Raw genomic sequence first — 15,928 nt, 5'->3', positions numbered from 1 at the left:
TTATTTGATCCTCTTTAATGCATGCAGACTTCATATCTAATTGGGAGCAGGAAAGAGAATAATTGAAAATAGTACATTAAATATGCATGAAATATAGCTTAAGTGCATTGATATTTTTATGGCATGCAGAACTTTTGAACCAAATGAGTGTATGTTTTTATAATATTTTATGGTTTTTTTTGTTTTGTTTTGTTTGTTTTATGTAGGTTATGAATGTAAGGAGAATTAAGTCTACTGTGGGATTACTCTATAGTGAAATAGCACCACAAAAAACAGTATATTTCCAATAGTAGACTAATACATTAATAGATTAATTCGTTCTCTTTTTGTGGCTTTGTTGTTTCCAATTAGGTCTCAGCTGGCACAGATTTTATTCCTTAGAGATCATAAGAGATAAAATTCTACCATTTGCAATTAAGTGTTGGATTTAAATTAATTGTTAAATTATGCATGGAATTATATTTCATCTGTATACTTTGATGTTTCTACATTTAATAATCATTTGTATATCAGTTTAGAAATACTTTGGCTTGATCTTGCACCCATGGGACCAAGTGTAACTGTGCCATTGACTCCAGTGGGAGTAGTGCTTGTCCCAGTACATGGACTCCAGACAGTAAGCAACTGCAAATATTCAGTCATAAACATTGAAAAGTATTTTGTTCTAAAGCAATATTTTGTATGCTTGGGAGAGTGAGGTGTGTGACTGCATAGGGGCATAAGAGCACATCTTAGTAAAGATGCTTTTCCTGTAGCATGTACTGTCTGTTAACGGGTATTTATGGTGTTTTGAACAGGGAAATGTGAAGGTAGTAATGTAATTTTTAAAGGCCTCATTTATCTACTGAATTGCAGTATCTGAAATTTAATCAGAATAGTGTTGAGTCTGCCAACCTTGTATCCTTACTTGCTTTAGGCATTTATGGAGCACATCACCATAGGTCTGAACTGATGTGTTCCTGTAGTTTTAAACTGTGAAAGCTGGAGTTGTTGGTTGGGTTTAATACCTGATGTTGCCATTATGTTTTGCTACTTTAAACAATTCATCCCTGATCAGGGATTTTTTTTTTGCATGGAGTACAAGCTGGAAAGGAGAGAGCAAACTGGAAGGATGAGGGATGGAAAGTACAGGTTGCACTGTGTAAAAGAACACAGTGGAGTGTCTCTGACCAAAGATAAAATGGTAGTGATCGTGGGCTGCTGTCCATTCAAGGTGTTGAAATGGAACTAGGAGGACAGGAAGAGTTTTTTGGTCACTAACTAGCATTGGAAGCGCACAGTACTTTGTGATAATCGGTTATCCTCATAGCTGACAGAAAAAGCAGTTGTCAGACTCTGCATTTCTTTTTTCACTGCATTTCTTTTTCAATCCACTTGTCCTTTGCAAGAAATAACTGTTTCTCTGACACAGCTCAGCTGTTACTTCAGCAGATGCAGACCAGATCAGGGTATACTGTATGTCCTTTGCAGGCCTGTTGCAGGAGTTTGTGTGGCTACCCCTAGTGTGAACATATCTGTTGGGAGATGACTGTCATGCAGAAAGACCTTCAGCCTGTCACCGTGCTGGAAGTAATACTTGTTTTATCAAGTTAAGAAAGTTGCTAGCAAAACTACTGGTTGGTTGGATCTTGAAGATGGAGAGGGACTGCTTCAGAATCTAAAAGGAGAGGAGAACTTAGCAGCAAGCAATTGGAAAATCTCAGGTTCACCTTTCAAAGAAAAAGGAGAAGTGAGAGGGGAAAAAGCCAACAATGAACTTCTTAGCGGCAGAACACAGCAAACTCGGGAAACCAGTAGGTAGGGTCTCCTGGGGAGGTAAACTAGAATTGAGAGGAATGCAAGAGGTCTGGCAGTCACTGAACACTCTTGTGTTGAAGACACAAAGGCAGGCTGCAGACAGCCAGCACAAATAGATGTGTTAAATAAAAAGGAGCCATAGAAAAAGTGGAAATAAGGGTAACAGGACTAAAGATTTGTATGAAAGAACTATTAGAGCATGATAGAATGAAGTTGGACAAGCAAAGGTCTAAATTGACTTACAGTGAAAGAGTGACATAAAAATCTACAGGAGCGAGCGAGGTTCTATAATTATATCAGAATATGAAGAAGAAAGAAATACAGATGCATTATCTAGGAAGAAAATGAGATATGTTACTGAATAGTGTGGAGAAGGCTGAAGCACTCTGACTTCTTTAAAGTACAGAATACTGACTTGATGAAACATGTTTTAACAATATGAGAGTAAAATTCAGGTAAGTTAAAAGGATATTTAGATGAGTGATGTGCTTTCTTGTTGTGCAGCTTTATTCACTCAACAGTTAGGTTGTCAGTTATAACATTTTGTCATTTTATTTAAGAATTCACAAAGCACTGGGGGCTCCTAGGTGTCCGAACTATAGCAAGCACAATGCTTCTCTCCCAGGCAGAAGAGAAGAATGGGGAACTACAAACCTTACAGAGTAATTCACTCCCTAGGAAGACAGTGGAACAAATTACTGAACTATCAGTTATCTGACCTGTGGCTGGACGACTGATCCTTGAAAGCAAGCAGACAAAGGGAACACTGTGTACCTGGTGTATCTGAAGTTTTTATGTGCTTGCACATGTAATCTCATTAGCAGATTATTATCAAAAGTTGAATGAAAGGTTCATGGATACAGTTTACTTGGATATCATTGTCGGTGACAACTGCAACTGCAGCTAAAAATGGCATGAGGGAGAGCCAGGGCCATCAGTGTGGCTGCTGCCCCTGCTGCCATTTGGTGCTGCCACAGCATCACCTGGCTCTAGGAGGCCACACCAGTGAGCAAGCACTGAGTACCCTCTCTGTTCTGCATCCTCAAGTGAGGGCTCCAGCTCTGTCACTTTGTCCCTGTAATAATATTCCAGGTTTTGTAGTGCTGTGGCTGTACCTTCATCTGGCTTCCCTTGGGGCTGATAATACTTGTACCTAGGAAGCTCCATGAGCTGCAGATTTACTCCTCATCCTCTCTGTGGGCCAGAGGAGGGCCTCTCCTTACTTAGGAGACAAGGAGACGGTTCACAGTTCTGCAGTCTCATAGGCACAGGTGGCTCTCTTGTGGTTGTGGGCATGTGGTTGTGAAACCTTGTCTGGCTGCTCTAGGTGTAGATCTTTACGATGACAAAAGATTTGCAGACATCCGTAATAAAGCAATAAGAAGTAAGAATTTTTCTTGGAAAATCATGGACAGGTTATGATTAATCTAATTTTTTAGTCTGAAACAGAGGAGACTGAACAGAGATGTGATAACATGTTCTCAGTATGTAAAAAGGTGGTTAAACAGAGGAGGGTTTGAACAAGTTTTTTCCAAGGTTAGACTTTAAGGAGGGAGCAACAAAAGAATCAGCCTATTTAGTTTTAAGACTAGCAAGGCAAAATCCCCTCATAAAAGACAGTAAACACAGTAAAACACTAAGGTGTCCACATCATGTTGTAGAATTTCCTTCATTGGAATTTTTGAGATTAGATGAGCATCTGGCACATGCACAGGCTGCCCAGAGAAGCCCTTTGGATGCTTCATCTCTGGAGGCATTCAAGACCAGGTTGGATGAGCCGTGGGCAGCCTGAGCTGGGAGGGGGCAGCCCTGTGCACAACAGGGGGGTTGGAACTGGATGGTCTTTATGGTCGTCCCTTTCAACCTTTAGCTATTCTGTGATTCATCCTATGAAAAATCATAAAAGGCTACTGAGGTGCAAAAGGGAGGAGGGATGAACATCCAGTGAATTAGTCATAACTGGCACAAGAGTTGTCTGTGAGCTGGGAGCATTTGTGGTACTTCACCTGACATGTCATGTGTGGCATCTGTCCTCTGTGCTCTCTGCAAACTGCTTGTAGAACAAAAGTTGCTTAGGTGAAATAGGTACTAAAGCTGGTAATATGTGCTAAGAAGGTTCTAAAGCTCTGTAACTGACATTTTTAGACTTCAAATTGTGGCAGTAACAGAGTAGATACCTGTTTTGTGTTAGCAGTAGATACCTATTTTTACTGACCTTGTGTTTCTATACTAGATGGGCTCCAATCAGATATATTTGTTGATCCCAATACACAGTTACTAGCAGCTGACCAAGACTGTGAAAGTGTTAAGAACAGAGATAGTGGAATGATAAAGATGATAAGGGGAATTGGATCTATGCAGATTTTCTTACTGTCCAGACCTTTTCTCTGATACTGGCAAACCTGTATTAGTTGATGTAGACTGTTACTTTAGAAAGATCTGAGATGTGTAGGCTGGAATGGAGACAAGATTTATTTTTCCCCAATTGGCAGAAAGAAGGATTCTTGATGCTTAGGGCTTTCAGTTAAACATTTTCTGTGCAGTAATTATGCTTGAGATATCACACAACTACTGAAACTAGCAAAGGACTTGTGGATGTGCATGCCTGTGTCCTAGTATTTGCTAGATCCATAAGATTATGCACCTGTTTGCATGCTTGTTGATTTGGGGATTAGAGGAATACTGGAATGCGTGTCATGAAACCAAATATAGGAACATGAGAAATGTAAAGACAAGATTTAGCCATGCTCTGAATTCTTGGTTGGTTTTTCTTTTGTGTTGTTTCTTTTTAAATATTAGCAATGGTATATTTACCTTAAAGCCATACAAGTGATTTTTAAATTTTTAATTTTTTTTTTATTTTTTGATGATGTTTCTTTATTAAGAGTTATCCAGGGACATACGAAACAATGAGCAAGACACAAAACAGGATAGGCAAAAGCAGTGGGTTAGTCAGGTGATGTAGTTTTCTGGAAGGGATGTGACAGATAATGTAAACAAAAAGTAATGACTTGATTCAAGTTCAGAGACAAGGACAGGGTTTCAGAGGGATGCAACACTGAGTTTAGATCATGAAGTATTAATGCTAGCGTGCAGAGCATTGGCCAGATGAATAAGTGAAGGATCAGTCCAAGGATGCAGCCAAGGATGAATTTTCTGTTAGAAAACAGCTGCTATAGAGAATGATCTGGGGTGCTGAACTTGTTTTGTATAGACTTGTTGAAAGGTAACTTAGGAAAAGTACTTGAAATTGTGAAGTGTTTTATGGAATACCATTCACTGAGCCTAATATTCAGCAAAATAAATATCCAAAGCGAAAATCAAACAGCTAGAAAATTACTGCTGAGTATGAAATAAAGAGGAATTTATTTTCAGTGTAACTACAAGAGATGTTTTCAGTGCCATAGACCATCAAACCAGTGAGCAAAAGAAACAAGTGAGAGTGAATTTCTGACCACTGAACCTAGAATTGAATTGATCAGACTTTGCAGGCACACAGGGGAGATGGAGCACATGTTTTCCCTTTGTGCCATCTCACTGACCCTGGCTGTCTGCAGCTGGCATCTGCCTGGCCGTGCACATCCAGCACTTCAGTGCGTTCTGGCAGAGATGGAGGAACAGCACCATCTGCAGCCAAGTGCCAGAAGGTCACATTTGCAGTGCTACCCAGTGAGCAAATTATGCATAATTTGTGTTTGCTTAGTTTCAGCAGGGTGAATGCAGCTTATTATAGGGCTCAGTACAAAACAATGACCACAACAAGGCTATGTAGTATGTATTATATATAGGAGTTTCTCAAAAATTTCATTCAGATAAAGTTTCAGTTAAAAATAAGGAGATTAAAGAGTCTTGAGAGGCTGAGAATATCAGTCTTCAGGTATCACATATCAGTCTGCCTGATCTTTAGGCATGCCCTTGGGTTGGCCCTGGACTGTAACTCCTGGCAGTGCTGAGCTGGTCTAAATTACCCAGGGTGCTGGGGGCCTTGTGTTGTATTGAGCAACATTCATGTTTGTTATGTTTGACAATCTAAGAAGTCTGTAGAGCAAAATACTGAAGACATTTGAGGAAGCTGCCTTGCTTGGCATGTGGGGGATTTTTGACAAATCTGATATTCTGACCTTACACACTGCATTTAAGCAAGGATGTTGTTACAGCCTGTTCAGAGAATTTTAGCAAGACTGACATCATGCTGTGTGTACTGGCATGCCAAGCCTTTATTTTTTGTGCAAAAACTAAGAAAATTTTCTGTATGAGAGATTTTTGTTCTTTGTTGATGTCTTGGGTTTCTTTGTCATTCTGCAGGTAGAACTGCCTGTGTGCTTCCTTTATATTCAAAGGTGGGAGGGCTGAAAGATGCATATTTTTAGAACTTACGGAGAGCTCTTTCCACATTCCTCACATCCAGTGCTTCTCATACAATTTGGCTTCTGGAAACAAGCATAAAGACATTTTTAAGAAGCTAACTAATTAGGGAAGCTCACCAGGATTTCAAGATCTCAGGCAGGGGCTGGGCAGTTTTTCAGTAGTCTGAATGCTGATGCCATTTTCTGTGGAATGGTGAAATTACAGCAGTTTTTGTCTGTCTGTGTCTGTTACCTCAGAAAAAGTGTTTTACTGTAGCTGAAAAGCTGAAGCCCATCACATGATCCAAAACGTACTGAAGAGAATGGGAGTCTGAAATGATCTTTCTGTGGGCATCGAGTCAGATTCTTAAAACTTGAGTTTATTGTTTAACCAGCTGTGGCCCGGTGCCAGTTGTCATTTGGGCTTATCGGTGACCTCAGCAGTAATTAAGGCCTGACCTCTTTTTTTCCTAACACACCCACTACAGTTCTAACTTCTGAGTCTGCTCCTGTTTTCCTTTGGAGGAGCTGGTAATGCTTTGGATCTGAACTGTGCATTTAATTAACTTCACTTCTCAAAGTGAACAATTTGCTACTTGAAAAGGCTTTCCCAGGCTACGTACTCTGAAAAGCCTCTGTTGGAGCTGTAATATTCTAATTCTTGGTGATGCCTGTGGATATTGCTGCTCATAGGCTTGACAGCTGAACTTCAGGGTTTTTTTTTTTCGAAATAAATGTGAATCAGATTTTCTTATAGTTTTACTTGTTCCAAAAACGATAAGAGAAGGTCTAGTTTGGCATGTTCTCTTTATGATCACTTCAGCCTAACTATGACAAAGAGAAATCCCATTATTTTAAGAACATACATGATAACAGTAGTCTGCTTTCTTCAGCCTGTGAAAATGGGTCAGTTTGCAAGTGTGAGCACACCAGCCTGTCCTGGCTCCGAGGCCAGCAGCTTTCCAGGGTCACTGCAGTTGCGCCATTTCCTTGAGGGAGTTCCTGGCTGCCCCGGGTGTTTGGGAGTAGCTGCTGGTTGTTCCTGCCTTATCTGATTTGAATGCTCACCCTGGCTTCTTTTGCCTCTCTGAACATGCTATTTCCTTTCCTTTCTGCGCTATTTCAACTGAGAAAGTGACCCCTTGCATTTTAGGTGCTAGACGGGAGCATGCTGTGGCATAACACCATGTCTGTGAGGTTTCTTTGCACGTGTGCCAGGTGTGCATCCACTGTATATGTAGAAAGGGCCACAACAGTGTTCTCTCTCAGATTCTCTTCTGAAGCAGAAAAGGAGAGAGATTCTTCTGTTTTCACAGAATTTTAGCAGCATGTGTTCTCTCCTTGCCTTTCAAGACCAAGCAGTTTTTGCTTGTGGAAGAAGCAAGGGACAGGCGTTCCCATTTTAGCCATAAGAATAAGCAGCCTATAGTTTCATTTTGTGAAGGTACAGATTTTGTCTAATATCAGCACAATAAAAATATCAAGAAAAAAAGAAAAAAGAAAATATCAAGAAAAAAAAAAAAAGAAAAAAAAGAAAAAAGACCACACTGTGCACATTCACTTCCCGAAGTGAAGATATCTAGAGCTGCTGAAATGTGTTAGGGCATTCAGGACAGTTCCATGTGAGACTGACAGGAAGGGCTTCAGTAAACCTTCATCATCTGGAGGAGAATTTGGAGGCCAAGTGAGATAATCCTCAGTGCATTAACTGGTTTTAGGTGTGTGCCCATGTAGTTGAATGACGGTTTTGTTTCCTGTTGCTGTAAATGAGAACCAGCAAGACTGAAGGCAGTGGTGTCAGGTTTGTTGTGACACCAGCCTACGGAAGAAGCCCTCTAGTCCAGTAGGGCTTTTAACTCCAGAAGGGGAATTGTAATGAGGTTGTAACTGGTAGCAATTTGATTGCAAGGTCAGCCAGATGTGTAGAATAGTGTGACAGAGCTATGTGAGTTACATTGAAGTATTAATTTTGCAGCTTTTGGAGGCAGCAATCACCTTCATGGTCTTCATTTATAGAGTGGGATCTTGGGATATAAGGATCAACATCTTGGGATATAAAGGCAGGATTGCAGCTCTTTGCTACAATTTTAAAAGTTGTTTTTATTAGTGTCAGCATGCATTCCTCAATTCAGAATTTAAGCTCAGTAGGAATGTATGATACAAAAATATCTCAGGCTTATATCAAGGATGGAGCTTTACTTGCCACAAACGTTGTAGTACACATGCCAGAAGATGAACATCAGAAAATGAATCATCTCTGAAACAGTCCCTTAAATCCTCCCTGTTTCCTTTGACTGATGAAGCCATTTTGCTTGTTTGTCAGATGCCCCATAGACACTAAATACCTTCCATCCATCCTCCTTAAGGACTCTCTTCTTATGCCCAAGTTATCACACTCACGTGGATATGTTGTGCAAAGTTGCCTGAGGCAGCACATAACCTACTTTGCGTGTACCTTGCACAGAGTATGGCTGACAATTCTGCTGCTTTATTGAAGAGCCACAAGAAGTCTTAACGAATTGCAGGGGCTCAGCAGATCCCACAGATGCATCCAGGAACTGTCACCTGAATACCGGTGATATGGCACTTTCTGAAGGAGTCTGAATGTGTCAGGAAAACAGTAGTTCTGAGAAACAGTAATACTTGTGCTTTTCTGCATTTAAACTTCTAAAAATTCATTGTGTGTGTTGAGAGGCAAATCTGCCAGACTGAGAGCTTTTTAGTAAGCATTTCTTCAGGTGATGGTTTGGATCTCTTGAGAAGCACAAAATGCTCCTTTTAGATGTGGCTTGCTGCGTTAGATGATTGTGCTTGCTATTGTTGCCCAAATACATCTTTTTTAGGTGCACATCTGCTGCTCACAATATTGGAGCAAATTTCTTACTGTCTTGTCCTGTGCTAGCTTGCCACAATAGTATATCCTTAAATAATTAATCCTCTCAATAATTGTCAGTCCAGGACAGAACTAAGAAAGAAGTCTAAGGTGTATTGCTTGTTGTGTGAGCTTCATGCTGTTTTCCTCAAAAATATTACAGATTCATCTCTGAGCAGCTGTGATTTCTAGAAAAGATAAGTTGAGGAAGGTGATATTTTCTCGATTACTTTGGAAACCTGAGAGTATGAGAGACAAACAGAAGGTAAACAAATATACTTAGTGAGAGACAGACCAGAGGATAAATAATCTTAAAGGCACAAACTTAGCCTTCATCTAAAGAGAAAATAAAAGTGTACAGACTAGAATCTGTAGGACTTTTTAATCTCACAATTCTGTGCCTTGCCACTGTCATGCATTCTGTGTTGAAAATTAAGTGCAACCTTGTCTACTGTGTAGGTAGTTCTTCAGCAGTGCTGGTGAGGTGTCCTTTATAAGTACACTGCTTTCCTCTATCCTTAACTCAATGTCCTTACCTCTAGCTGGCAGCCTTCACTGTGGCTCTGCCCTGATTTGGGATTCTCTTCAAAGGGATTTGGAGAGTGACATATCCTGGCTGGAGGTGCAGAGAGGAGGGGGGCTCTCTCGAAAGGTTTTAGTGTTGAAAACTTGCCTGTTTTTGTGGGAAAGTGTTTAGCACTCAGTTTGGAATAGGTCTTTGAGGAAAAAAAAGAAAGAAAAAAAAAAAAAGAAAAAAGAGGCACAGTGGGTTAAAAAGTAAAGCTGAGCTTTTCATTGTTTCAGCATTTAGTGTAATCCTATCTGGTATCAGGGGTTTTAATGATATCTTTGGGGCTTCCATTTCTTTCCACCACACATATACTAGGAGAACATCTGTTTCTTTGTTAGCTTAACAACACCTCAATCTTCCCAAAGAATTTTTCCCTTGGCAGTTTTTTAAATTAATTGCACATTGGGTTTTTAATCACAGTTGGGATTAAAATTAAATTATATTTTATATGTTAGTGAGTGTGTAAAACCATCTATGTCTGCTAGAGTGACGTTATGTATGTAACGTGGTTGCTTACGCAAAGTCTGTACAAATGTTTTGGAAAATATTATCAATTTTAATTCCTTATGGAACAGTCTTCTACATGACTTGTTCTGGCTAGTCTTCAACACAAACGTAAATATGCTCTCATGTTATTCCCAGTTAAGACGATGGTCTTTGGAAAAACAGGTTTCAGGATCATTTCATGCTTAGAAGTTGGAGTAAGAAAATCTGAATTAAAAACATTTATTGATCTAATCACCAGTATTAAGGCAGTGATTTATCCAACAGGATGGATCTAGAAACCTGCAACTCAGGTAAACAGAGCTATTGTGAAAGGCCAAAGACCTGGATCGATTCCTGCTTCCCTCATCGTACACAGAGAAATGTTGACAGCCAGGGGGATTGTCTCTTGTATTGGAAGTACAGCTTGTTTCTTACAGAGGTGATAACTTTAGAAAAAAATTCTGATGTCATGCTTTATCATCTGGAAACTTAAGAAGTTTCTAATCTGATGCCTTAATGGGTGTCTCAGGGAATCAACATGAAATTGCAGCCGAAAAGTCCTCAACCTCTGCTCTGGATGACAGCGTCAAATATCTCTCTGCTTGTGAGAAATTGGATCCTTTGTTTTGCTTTCAATTAGCAGTTAACTGAAATTGTTAAAAGTTCCAGGGAAGGTTACCTTTGAGCTAGCTAAGCTAACACTAAGAAACAAGAAGTTGGCCTATGAGCAGACGTCTTTGGCTTTGTTATGCCCATCAAAAAACTAAGACTTTCAGTTGTTTCTCTTTTCATTACTTCTGTTCTGTTTCCCATGGTTAGCTTCCCAGGATCTGCCAGGAGATCCTGGGAGGCAAACCAATCCTTCTCAACTAGTTTTTGTCAAATGAGGTTGGTTGGCAAGGGCTGCCTGTTTGCAGTGAGCACTGCAGCTGCTGTGCCATCAGTACTATCAATCGACCTCTGGAACTGATGGAAAGGGCTCCTGACTTCCCCAGATCAACCAAACATCCTATTTCTTTGAAACTATCTATGAGGTGGATGTGTGAGCTGCTGGTACCTAGGTACCTGGAAGCATTGTTAATTAGTGGACGTTGCTAGCGTATATGGCTTGATTAGTAATATGCTTAAGGCCGGAAATGTTTGTTAACTTTTGGTTTGACAGCAGTGAACTTGCGTGCTGAAGGTAATACACATGTCAAGGCAAGATTTTGCTCTGTGTATTTTTCTCACTGAGTTTACTGAGTCTAGCTAGCACCATCTGTAAGTGATCATGATTTATTTCAAAATACATGGCTGTCTGGTATTGTTTAAATTGTCAGATACTCGTTTTGGTTTGTTTTATGCGTTCATTGCATGTAACTTGATACTGTTTTCCTTTCATATTCAGGTACATGTGGGCATGACTCTTACAGGATAACTGTGAATATGACTGAATTGTATGGTATAAAATGAAATCTCAAATTTTGCTTTTGCATTTATTTGTGCAGGTTCGAAAACACGTGAATGACCTCTATGAAGACCTAAGAGATGGACATAACTTAATCTCACTTTTAGAAGTCCTTTCTGGAGACACCCTGGTAAGCTTTTAAATCAGAATGCAGTGGTTTCAGTTTGTTATAAATGCATTTACACTGTGAACTCTTTGGATGTTGACTGCTGGAGATGTCTGGTATTTTCAATAATGCGTGACTTGATACCAAAGACACAAATTATTTTTCTATTGGTAAGATATTCCACCATGAATTCTGTGGGGGAGTGCTCTCTGTTTTCTTCATTTCTTGCAATCAGTGAGACTACCTTTCCTAGTAGGGTATTGCACTAATTTTTCTGTTCTTATCTTTTGTTTATAATTTTTCTTTTAACATGTATCGGATGCTTAATATCCCTTCCCATTAAAGGGAGCAACTTACAAATAGCAAGGGTAAAATGTCCCTGAAATTGTCTAACACACTCTTCAGATGTCATTTCCTTTCTTTGTGAGCATTACTTTCTTTGCTTGGTATTTGTTCTCTTCATTATGTTCTTCTTTTCATGCTCTTCTTTTCATTTGTGCTCTGTCTTGTGTCTTTGCTGTCCTGTCTCCTGTCTGTTACATTCATTAGCCAAGAGAGCGAGATTTTTTGAAGACCTTACGGTTGGTGAGTTCAACAGAAGCATGCGCGTATGAACAGCATGAGGATGTGGAGGATGAGGATAAGGGGGTAGGTGCCGACCCCCATAACTGTACTAACGTAGTGTTTGAAGTGTGGTGTCTCCTACAGTCAGTCAATTCTTAGTTTGGTGTCCTGCAGTAATTCCACAGAAAGTACAAAGAACTCGTATGGTAAATCAGGTTATGCTCATAAAGTAAAGTAGGAATGGTAAAGAGAAATTATTTGGCCTTTTTTATGAGCAGCTAAGGTGTAAAAGTTTTGAGATATCTCTAAAATTTTACTTTTGATAAACTGTATAAAGCTAGGGTGCAAATGTGTAGTGGATGTTATCAATACGTTACAAGACAAACTTCTATTTGTGTTTGTTGTTTTTTTTTTAATTAGGTAATTAATAATTCTGTTAAACCAATATTTTCTACTTACAATCAGTATTTCCGATATGGAAGTAATTCAAAGACTTGAAGGCTTTCCTCACTGAAATAATTTGCAAAAAATTAATTTGACTTAATTAGAAGCACTGGTTTACCTCACCCATGGTGTATTTGGCATTGACATTGAACAATATTTTGACGTGAGGTAATTTAGAAGTGCAGATCTATTTCTCAGAACGTATCAAATGTAATGGTTATATTTTCAAAGCAGATGGTCAAAGTGGAGGTTACATGGCAACTCTGTGTGGTGCTTTGGCTACCAAACGTGTGGATTGTTTATCTTTCTGGCAACTGATGCTGAATTATCCTTTTGCTGTACTTTAACCATCCAGAAGGGAAATATCTACCAATAAAACGTAAAATGCTGAGTGCTTGCTAGCCAAAGAAGCTGCTCCATGCTTTTGTAGAACCTGCATTATTAGTGTTTGCTAAAGCAGCTTGTTGTCATAGGGCCCAATTATGTTCTTGGCTCCATGTGTGTTGTGCTATAGTTGTGATTTCAGTGGAATATGTCTGCTTTTTCCTGGAGGCATAACATTACTCAAAATGCTGCATTTCAGCTGTACATTGAAAACATAATATTTCCCCTCTGAGATCCTCTACCTTTATTTTGTGATAGTTTGGATTTATTTTACTCTCTTTGTTTTGGAAAACGAAGTTCCAGATCTGCAATCCTTCGTTCCATCCATTGAAGTTTTTCAGTAGCGAGGGCTGCAGGGATTGATCCTGAGCTCTCAGCATGAAAAAGAAGGAGCTAAATCGAAGGTTCAATAGTGGAAATTAAAGTTCTTTGTGTTTCAATTTATGCTTCTTATTCAACTCATTTTCCCATATTTTGCTTTGGAAAGCATCTGATACTCCACAGGGGAAAAAAAATGTGGACCGAGAAAGGCTTGGGCATATGTTTGTATTTCATGGTGTCTGAGGAAATAATTCATGTTCATGGCTGAGCCCTAGCAATTATAGTGTGCTTCAGTTTATTGCGTGAAAGTTTGTGAAAAATCTGAAATAAGGAAGAAGAACATAAAGGATTTGGACAATGTGATAATGATAAAAAATTAACCCATTCTTGATCTCTGACAGCTAAGTATTCTTTTCCTGTGTGATTCTTCTTCTTGGTGATTTTACACTAACTGCATGCAGTTCTGCCGTGCTTCCATTAACACACTGCTCATTTCACAGATTCTTGCTTGGATGATTTTGATTTGAGAAAAGTCACTAGCCTTTTTTTCCATGCTTTATAATGTTTAGCTCAAGTCGAGAGTTAAATTTGCACTCTAGGGCTGTGTATTTTGTATTGTATATTTTTGGAGGAAAATATTATCTCTATTAGGTATTTTAAAATAAAGATTTATTACTGTTATAATGATAATGCAGTCAAATCATAAATAAATAAGCAACGTTGAAGTCATAACATTGCATACAGAGGTAAGCTTTCTGTCAGAGAGTTTACCAGAACTACGTAAAGGCCCATGACATTACTTCTATTTTTCTTTGCTTAACAGACTGTAAATCTTTTGTAATAATATACTGCAATGTGGTTTCTATAGCCAGGATCATGTGGGGCCTTTTTTAGCCCTCTCAGACTAAGTACTTTGCGGTGAAACAGCCATCTGCCAGCATGGATCAAAGTTGCAGTTTGGGACACTGATTTCTCTTTCCACCCATTGTATTAAAAAAATGTAGTTGCACTTCAAAAAATATAAAAATTGTTAAAGCACACTTTTCCAGCAGAGGCATTGAGTATTGGCTTTGTTAAAAGTGTGGAGCTTAGAATATTTTACATGGTATTTTAAAAATCAGGCTGTTCTTTTGTCTGACAGGGAAATCTCACAATTGTTGTTTTCCGATTTTAGCCCCGAGAAAAAGGTCGGATGCGTTTTCACAGACTCCAGAACGTCCAAATTGCACTTGACTATTTGAAAAAGCGCCAGGTATGGTGAAATGTTTAATAAAAAATGTTAACAAAAATTGCATAACCAGGAGCTAATAAATAATAATAATTTAAAAAAAAGTCCTGCTTTGTCTTTTGTGCATTTTGTATAACATCTGCTGGTGTACAGCTTCAGCTCGTGCTTGTCATGATGAAGAAGGTTTTGGCAGATGTAACCTTACACCAACCTTTTCTGAGGCAGTAACAACAACACGATTCATGTGGCATAGAATGTTAAAGAGGAGAAAATTATGGGGAACTACTTATAGCAGGTTTAAAAATCTCCCAAGCTGTCCAAACACCAGCTGTTATGCCGTTTTTTTTCCACAAAATTATTTTTAGTGAAAAATGGAGATTTAAGGAAATTATAATTGTATGGGGATTACTTGTTTCCATTATATTTGTCTTAGAAAAATTTCAAGCCTTGTCCCTGGCAAAGCCCAAACTCGTGCCCTAGAGTGTCAGCAGTCATCTGGGCTGTGGAAGGTTCAGGTTTAATTTCACCTTTAAATCAAACACTTAAAAACTGCACTTCTGGGTGGTTTTCCACTGTTGTGGAATGAGTTTATATCCACTTTTAACTTTCTCCTAGACATTTAGAGTTCTTGCTGCTAAGTAAAAATGAGTGGCTACTTGAACTGACAATTACAGTGGCATTTTTAGGCAGGAAGGCCTCTGGATTTGTGCTGCACCGTGTCTTATTTCTGCATGACAGACCTTACTTACTGTAACAGGGCATGTAGAATCAGATAATCTTTTTTTCTTCCAGAGAGAATAGTGGAGCTTTTTGTGTTTTGTTTATTTGTGTGTTTTTTCCTAATAGGTAAGATTATATCTGCAGAGCAAGAATGGAATGCCTTATCTTGTTTTGTGTTGATAACAGGGTATATGTAGAAAAGCATGTGCATGTAACTTTACTAGCATAAGCATAAAATATATTTTATCTGGAAACTATTAATTGCTAGGCTACTTGGACAGATAAGACAGAAAAAAATGGAAGCATAAATTATAACAAACTAGAATTTCTATGTGTACTCTAAAGGTGAATTTATTGGAGTGGAAAAAATATCAGACTTTGTTTGAACCGTACTTTTTCACGTTCACCACATTCTGAATGAATAAAACAGCAGAAGTGATAATAATCTTGGTCATTATGATGTCATTTGTTTGAATTTGATAGCAAATTTTTGGTCTTATCAAGCCAGCTTGTTGTGTTTAAACAGGCCAATTCTCCTGTCCCTTTATCTTTGACACAGGAGAGCATGGAGAAAGCCAGTGGTAGCTTCCTGAATTTCAGCATTGCCCTGAGTCTGATACGCTGTAGTTATAGATCAGCATG

The 15,928-nt window shown here is 38.9% G+C and overlaps 1 protein-coding gene across 37 annotated transcripts in view; it reads left to right on the top strand.

Annotated features, from left to right (window-relative positions):
* Positions 1-15,928, top strand: part of DST (dystonin) — a 293,719-nt gene that overhangs the window by 100,351 nt on the left and 177,440 nt on the right. For 23 of the 37 annotated variants that reach the window (XM_048936448.1, XM_048936446.1, XM_048936447.1 and 20 more), the window contains 3 exons: positions 11,560-11,649; positions 12,175-12,273; positions 14,513-14,590. In XM_048936448.1, the coding sequence (XP_048792405.1) occupies positions 11,560-11,649; positions 12,175-12,273; positions 14,513-14,590 (267 nt within the window). The remainder of the gene's footprint in view (positions 1-11,559; positions 11,650-12,174; positions 12,274-14,512; positions 14,591-15,928) is intronic. The other 14 variants (XM_048936442.1, XM_048936449.1, XM_048936436.1 and 11 more) reach the window with 2 other exon arrangements.

Source organism: Lagopus muta, chromosome 2 (assembly GCF_023343835.1).
Source record: "Lagopus muta isolate bLagMut1 chromosome 2, bLagMut1 primary, whole genome shotgun sequence".
In the NCBI taxonomy this organism is placed as follows: domain Eukaryota; kingdom Metazoa; phylum Chordata; class Aves; order Galliformes; family Phasianidae; genus Lagopus; species Lagopus muta.
Note: the sequence above shows the minus strand (reverse complement) of the source record. Positions and strands in the feature narration are given on the sequence as shown.